Source organism: Pundamilia nyererei, unplaced genomic scaffold (assembly GCF_000239375.1).
Source record: "Pundamilia nyererei isolate P.nyererei 1_Seehausen unplaced genomic scaffold, PunNye1.0 scaffold00022, whole genome shotgun sequence".
NCBI lineage: Eukaryota > Metazoa > Chordata > Actinopteri > Cichliformes > Cichlidae > Pundamilia > Pundamilia nyererei.
This window is the reverse complement of record NW_005187423.1, coordinates 966,323-974,628: the sequence shown is the minus strand read 5'-3', so window position 1 is coordinate 974,628 and position 8,306 is coordinate 966,323. Positions and strand designations below refer to the sequence as shown.

General features: G+C 42.4%; 1 protein-coding gene across 1 annotated transcript in view; it reads left to right on the top strand.

Annotated features, from left to right (window-relative positions):
• Positions 1 to 3,606: 3,606 nt before the first annotated feature.
• Positions 3,607 to 8,306, top strand: part of cxxc4 (CXXC finger 4) — a 28,043-nt gene continuing 23,343 nt past the window's right edge. The window contains exons 1-2 of the mRNA XM_005726839.2: positions 3,607 to 3,759; positions 5,729 to 6,667. Of these exons, the coding sequence (XP_005726896.1) occupies positions 5,843 to 6,667 (825 nt within the window). The 5' untranslated portion in view covers positions 3,607 to 3,759; positions 5,729 to 5,842. The remainder of the gene's footprint in view (positions 3,760 to 5,728; positions 6,668 to 8,306) is intronic.

Here is an 8,306-nt window from a genome sequence, read left to right as displayed (position 1 = left end):
CAACGTATAAAAGTAGCCTCAGCTTAAAGTTGACAGTTGAGTGTGAGACTGTTGATACTAAACTTCACTACTCCAGACCCAAACAAACCAATCTCTGACTTCCTAATCACATATACACGCACACTTAACCACACATATTAACACTTTTGTTGATACACCTACCAATTTTCCTAAACATGCCCATGCACCACTGCTTCTACTCACTGCTGGGACATATTAAGTTTAATACAGTGCTCTGAGGAAGACAATCTCTTGCTTATGCTCCTTATTTACATTCTCTGTCTTCTTTCTCCTAACTCATCACATCAGCTGACTGAGAGTGCACTTTCCTCAGTTAAACCAATCAAATTTTGCCTTAACCTCTGACTGGGAGCCAGTAATTTTACAGCTCTCAGTTTTTTTAATGGTCTCTCTGCTGCTGTCAGCTGTTATTTCAGTGTAAGATCGATTCATCCCTCCTCTGTCACTTTTACCTCCAGTTTTTCACACACATGATGCCAAGTTCATAGGTAGTATATACGGTTCTATGTCAGATTAATCCTTCAGGTCTTCAGCATTGCTCCTTTCCCCCACACCACCAGCGCTGAGTGACTTCATCGGTGCATGACTGTATAGCTTGTGGCATAACAACCCCCTTAAAATGATGATGTCACAATAGGATTTTAATATTACAGCTCTCATAACTGTGCACGTCATGCCAAGGCTGTTTTCCTCCTCTAAGTCTGTCGGGAAAGCTCTGGTACACATCCTGAGTTATTCCAAACAAATCATTGTGCCCATTATGACTGACCAGCAATGACTTCACAGAGGTGAAGGGTTAAAGGTGAAGGTGAAGGTTTGTCAGGTCAGACCTTTTTTAGGCACAAAGGGTTTCTTGTAGACAGAGAGGTTTGTCAGGTACAAAACAAAAACAAAGGAAAGACTTACACCCAAATCAGTTGTTACGTCATAGAGCTACATCAGTAAATTTGAGGTGAGGTGCATTTATCGTTATAGTTTGTGTTGCATATTCACTGCATTTTCCCATTAAACTACAGTAAAACACAAATCTTTACCTTTTTCCTGATCAGTACTTTAAAATATTGGAATACTCTTAAAGAATTATGTTTGAATTTGAAGAAATGACTTTTATAATCCAAATATCATTTCTGAACAAAGTTTAAAAGATGTTTACATAAAATTGTACAACCCTTATCACAGAAGTTTTCGCTTCTTCCTCGTCCTCTCTATTGCCACCTCTAAACACAGTCATCAAAGCGTCGCCTTTAGCAGCCCATAGGCCTGCGCCGCACAGCTCACCTGGAAGATTATGGCTTAGAAATGTGTCAGTGCAGCTGTCACTGTGTTTACTCACACATAAGCGTGCTTTAAAAGTAGAAGCGACGCAGGGACTGTGTATTCCTCTGCGACATAATGCCATTTTGCAGCGGAGTCGAAATGATTGATCGTCTCACCGATTGACGGAAAATCAGCTTGTAGAAACTCAGATAATGAATCGTATCAACAAAAACATGAGAAAGTTGGTGGTTTGTTTTTCCATTTTTTTGTCTCATGTATCAACATTTGTTGTTTTGTTTTTTCTAATGACTGTAAATTGAATATATTTGGGGTTTGGGATCTTTAGTGAAACAAAACAAGAAATAGATGCTGTCACATCAGTCTCGGAATTTCTGATGATTAACTCAGGAAATGTCGTGCAACTTAAGAGAACATGAAAAATGGTAAGATTTTGGCCCTATTATGAATTAAATGATTATTGTTATGATTGCCATATTCTATACTGAGCTGAAAAACTAAGGAAATTTGTGTTCAGTAGATTATTTCTTTGTTGTAACAAAGCTTCTTGGTACTAAATAATGTATTCATAAGATTGTATATAAAATTTTTATTTATGTTTGTTTAAGTGTAACACTGAGGTCTTTGGGAGCACTGCAATTTCAAATTCCTGTGTTTGATCTCTACATATTGTTTTTGACAATAAAGTTGACTTTGATATTATACTGTTGGTAAACCTGTTTATTTCCCCTTAAATGCTCAACCCGAAAATGCATTTTCGGGTTGAGCAGCAAGGGTGAGTATGTTGCTTGCACCATGAAATACTTGCCAGGAAACCTGCCATGAATGCGCTTTATCATCAGACCTATTTGCTCTGGTGTTGGCAACATGTCCGCTGGAACCTGAACATGTGGAGGAACATTATGTTAAGCGATGAGCCCAGAGACTACCTCAAGTTTGGGAGTGGAGATTACAGGTGACTGCCTGCATTCCTGAACTCAACCCCACTGACCTCTTGTTGGATCAGCCTGGGTGTGCAGTTCGAGCACAATTTACCAAAAAAAAAAACAAAAAAAACCCCCACACTGGCTAATTTTTGCTACAAATTCTGGTGAATGTGATGTCATCCAACAGCAGTGTGTGACCAAGCTGGTGACCAGTATGGGGAGGAGGAGCCAGGCTGTGTACGGTTCTTCCACATGCTGCTGAGGCTCCTGCTTGTTAAATGAATAAATTGTTAAATTCCTAATATGCTTCTGTTTCTTCAGACTTCAATCATCCAATCCAATAAAATAAAACAAAAGTCGATAGCAAAATAAGCTGTTTAGTACTGGCAGAGATGATCTGGCAAGTTTGTCATGAGCGTAACCCACAAATGCATTTTCCTTACAAAAAATCAACCAAACACAAATTTCCTAATTTTTGGTGATAAGTTTATATCTTATTCACCTTCTGTTTTATTGAAACAGTAAAGACAAACATTGTGTATTGTATTTGCTTTTTCTCTATAATGCAAAGTACCGTAAAACCAAGAATGGGATTAAAAAGGTGAAGGTCCCATCATAACCTGATCGGACGGGACTGCCACACACTGGGACTCATGGTGTAAAATGTGCCAGGCAAGATCCTGTTGTCAACGGGAAGTGTGTAGGCATGGGTGGTGAGCAGGCAGGACTTACAATGTGATGAATCCTCGAGGTCTTGGTAATTATGGCGGTCGATGGACGGGGGGAGGGTTGGTGGAGGCATTTTATCTTAATCACAGCTCAGCTCCATTCAAATTAATTTGACAAGTTACCCCAACTCTTATTAAAAGACGCGTCCCCCCCCCCTCTAAATGTGACATTATTAAAGAAGTATATTAAAAATATTTTTGTCAAAATAAAGGGGTGAAAGAGGACACCACGAGGGTTGAAGACGCAGAAATTTGCCGTAGATATTTTCTCCCTGTAGGGCGCCCTGAGCCATCCATCCCTCCCACCTCCCGAGTGTTTCTATAGTAATTTCCAGCCAATGATCAGTAGGTGTCCACATCCCTGCTTCCTCACCTCAGCACCAATCAGCCACACACAGCGACAGGAGACACGGGCTGAACTGAGACCAGGCAGACACACACAATACAGCCTCCGGATCAAGAAGAGAGGAAACACCTAACCACCTCTGCGATTTCCGCTTCCCCCTTCTCTCTCTTTTTCGTCCGACACCTTTTGGCTTATTTATGCACTTTTCAACCTTTTTCCCCCCCCTAGCGTGTCCAGAAAGTCGATAAAAATGATCCTTTTGTTTTGAGCGTTCTCAGCACACACACATACACACACACACACACACACACACACAGTCTCCCTGTTCTCCTCCGGCAGCCTATGTCTGTGCGTCTTTTCGCGTCTTTGCATTATTTCCCCCCCGCGTATCCCTTCGCAGTGATGTGCCGTTACACGGTCTCCGGCTGGTAGCATCTTGGGAGCTCTTCTCAACAGGAACCTGGTAGGTGATGCTCTCTCCCTCTCTCCCTTCTTCTCTCTCTCTCGCTCTCTCTCTCTCAAGCTTTCCCTCTCGCTCCGAGTGTTTGTCCATCCTTATTTTGGCGTCCGGTTGCATGTGTTTTACCCTCCCGTTTTGCTGTCCCGATTTGTGTCCGTGTGGCTGCCAAGTGATCCGGCCAGTGTCAGATTATTTTTATGGGGCTTTTATTCGCACTGTTACACCGCACTCCCTCTCCGGATTATCTATGCATGACCTTTGATCTGGATGTCTAGCTCAGACCAGGCTGGGTGTAATTAATGGCATCATTGTGCAGCACAGCAGAGGTACAGCTGCTGATCACCGGACGTGTTTTGTTTATTTATTTATTTACTTTTCTTTCTTCGGTCTCCCTTTCGCACTCTCCACCTTTCTCTGGTTATCTTTCTCCTCTCCCCCTCTTTCTCTCTCTGTCTCTCCAGCTTCGAGTATTGAACATTTCTGTCTCTCTAAACTTTGTTTACAGGCTGAAAATCAATGTCCGTGACTTGATTGCCTTTGGGCTGCGTATTTCGCTCCAGGGGTGAATTGATTAAGTAATAATGACCCTGAGGAGGGCTGATCATTAAGCCAAGGAGGTTTTGTTTACGGGTGGCTGGCGGTTGTTTCAGATGCCACACTGACATTGAACTTCCAGATCTGGAGACTATGGTGGAGAAAACTCGTCTTCTCACATTTGCTTTGTGAAAATTAAAAGTGTAAAGTGTACCGAGACCTCAAGAATTGCTGGAAAGAGAGAAAAAATATATCTATATAAAACCGTATGGAACACTATTTAGATTTTATTCTCCTGATAATCTGGTGTCAGGTTAACGGGACAAATGCTTGACTCTTTGGGCATGTTTAGTAGTGGATACACTTTAGTATATTGAGGACTTTGATAATGCCACCCAGTGTGATACCTCTTGTTCTGTGTGTGCATATTTATAATTCATTCTTTTCAAGACAGCTGCTGGGTAGCACCATGGAAGTGATTTGAAATGCTTTAGTGTTCTAGCAATGGATCAGCTTTGGCAATTAAGAGAGAAAGCCCAGAAAAAGGTAATGGAAGTAGGGGAGATGTGTCTAATGGGCTTTTATCTGTGGAAACCAAATCCAGACAGACTGGGGGAGAGAGAGAGTGAGAGAGGAAATGGAGCACCCTCACCCCCCACAAACACACACACACATGGACACACACATGCATGCGTCCCGTCCTGAGGCAGCTGACACTGTAGTTGGTCTGGTCCATGATCTGGTTGGAAATTCACCAGTGGCTATCACTGAGCGCTGTCACAGAGTAAATGTAATCGAGCTGGCCATGAATGAATACCACTTGCTGCTCAGGCTGGTCAGAGTCTTGTTTACAGGGATGGGCCAGCTTTGCAATTACGGTTACTACAGGCGAAAATCAAGAGATTTGAAAATGTTTAACTCTGTAAATCCTCACATCCAAGCCAGATTATTTTTAAGAACCTCCTGCAGGAATTTTGTGCACGTCTTCACATGACATGAGGCTCTCTTCTAACTTTCCCAAAATAATATGATTTTGGATAGAATATTTAAATGTTCACGTTTTTATTAAATGCACTGCTGCATATCCAGATGTTTGTGTTTATTCTGTGAAGCAGCAGATTGAGTTTTCTTGAAAATATGTAAGAAGACCCTGGCAAGAGAATTTTTTTTAAATAAACATGCCAAATTTTTTCTCTCAATAATAATAATGACATGTTGGTCTGTCACAGCCATCACGTTATTGTCACTTGATGACTTTTTGTGATTATACTGTCAGAGTATAAACACTGTGCCAGAGGATTCTTCACAATATCAGCCTCTCTTTTTCAGAGAAAAGTTGAAATTGAGAAGTGGAAAGTGATCAGGATGAAAGTATTTGTCTCTTTCGTGTGTAACTGTTGTTTTCTTCTCATTTGTTTTGTTTTCTTTTTCTTTTTAGCTCTGGAGGAGACAAACCAGGATGGTAACTCGTTGTTCGTAACCAGCTTCACTTTGACGAAGGCCGCTGTAACCTCAATCTCTTCTCCTAAACACTGACTAGCGTTCCTCAGCCATGTCTAACATAAACAATGCACTTTGCATTGAAAATGGACAGAATGCAGATGTGTCTCTGCTACAAAAGGATAATCTTCAGGATGGTGGATTAAGTCAGCTTTTGGATTATAATGCAGAAATGGAAAGGTACAGGTCTTTTGCAAACTTTTATAAAACCAATGGGGCATTTCCACAGACTGCTAAGATTGCCCGCATCACGACGCCCATTTTTCCCAGTGCTAGAATTGGTATGTCCCCTTGGAACTGTGATAACGCCATGCTCTGGGGAAGGAAATCAGCGGCAATAAACCCTAATAGGACCAGCATGCATAGAAATGACTCCCAGAGGCCGGGGAAGCCTGGCGTGCCGCCAGAGACGCTGCAAATGGCAAATAATAATTTCCTCTCTACCTTATCCCCCGAACACTGCAGACCTTTAGCAGGAGAATGCATGAACAAGCTGAAATGCGGCGCTGCTGAAGCAGAGATAATGAATCTCCCAGAACGCGTTGGAACTTTTTCCGCTATTCCGGCTTTAGGGGGCATCTCATTACCTCCCGGGGTCATCGTCATGACAGCCCTTCACTCCCCCGCAGCCTCAGCAGCCGTTACAGACAGTGCGTTTCAAATTGCCAATCTGGCAGACTGCCCACAGAATAATTCCTCAGCATCCAGTGGAAACCCAGCAAAGAAGAAAAGGAAAAGGTGTGGGGTCTGTGCACCTTGCAGGCGGCTAATCAACTGTGGTGTCTGCAGCAGTTGTCGGAACCGCAAAACGGGCCACCAGATCTGCAAATTTAGGAAATGTGAGGAGCTGAAAAAGAAGCCAGGCTCATCGCTGGAGGTGAGAACCGGGGCTCTGCTTCCCCTTCTTTTGTTATTATCCCCTTGCACTCCAAAGCATTAACCTTTTCATCCAGTCACGTTCTAAGCCCTTGAAAATTGTTTCCATGCCCACCCATGCCTGAACATCCCCCCGGTTTCTCAAATCTGCCTACCCGCCTAGCCTAATTGGCAGTAATTAGGGGTGTTTGTGCGGAGCGCAAGCTGAGCTTGGCTCAGACACCCCTAATTGCTGCCAGTCAGGCTGGGGCTGGAACGCATCCGAACAACCCCGAGCTTGGCTCAGCTCCAAGCAGGGCTGGGAAATGGTTTTCAGCAGAGAGCCATCTCTCTCTGCACCCGGTCATTTTAACCAATTATGGAAACCGTCTCTGGATGGGGAGAATCAATATCTCACAAAGCCTCAGCCTCCGACCACCAAGAGATGGCGAGAGTGATGGCAGAGCTGCTGATGGCGTTTCTCAAAACATCCCCCAAGTTTTATTTGGGGAGGGGAATAAAGCACCCAGACTGATCCCTTCACACTTATCCTGTATGAATTGATTGTGCATATCACAGTGGGGTGGAGATAAAGTCATTTTACATTATATGTACGCCATTATGGGCAATTATGCATCAGTCTGGGGCATGATGCATAAAAAAATAACAATAATCTGGTCCACTTAGGAAAGGGAAAAACATATTAGGAATCGGCTTAACTGAGAGCTAGCAAGAGGCTTCATTAGGACACAGGGTTGAATTGTTTTTAAAGATTTGTTTTAATTGATCTATTTACCTGCTGACATTTGATTATCAGGTGCAAAGGCGGAATACGAATGTTGAGTTGCAAATATGGTTCTGATTATCCTGAGGTTATGACTTAACATGCGCCTGGATGAGTTTCCACCAAATGCAGCCCGAGTGCCAGATAATTTGTTCTCTAATCAGGAGATTACACAGGGAGGATAACAAGGTTAATTCTGAAATATTACCTAATCTTTGAGGAAAAACACCATATATGGATGTATGCTTTGCTAAATCTGAAGTCAAGTCAAGACATCCGTTTGTCTGATTCTTGTTTGGTTCTCACACGTGTTCAGTAATACAATGTTGACTCCACCAATGCCCAAGTCTGTGATGTAACGTTTTGTTATTTATCATAAATGTCACTTTTGTTTGCCACATAGAGATTTTCCATCAATTCAGTCACAGCCTGGCAACATTAGCACCTTGCAATCAATTTCTCCAGTCCAGAACCTCCAAAGCTTTGCTTCTTGGTCAACGACACAGTAATCTACATGTCTGTTTTACTCAACTTAATCCCTTAAACTGATCAGCTGTTACACGCAAGCTCTGAAGGCACACCATCAAAGTTTATTGTTTAAATTCTGCATTATTTCAGAAGTTATAAATTTATTGCATGGCATGTGTACGAAGTGCATGTTTGTGCATTCACCCTTTCTCACCGTTTTCTTTTAGAAAACAGGGTGAACGAATCTCTCAGTGAAGTGGGAGGATTTCAACCTTTTTGGAAGAGAAATCAAGATTTCAATAAATAAATAAATACATCCATAACAATAGTGGGTGTCTATGAACTGAGATGGTTTGCTCTCAGGCAAGTGGAAATATTGTCACAGTGGGGATAAAGACAATGATTTTAA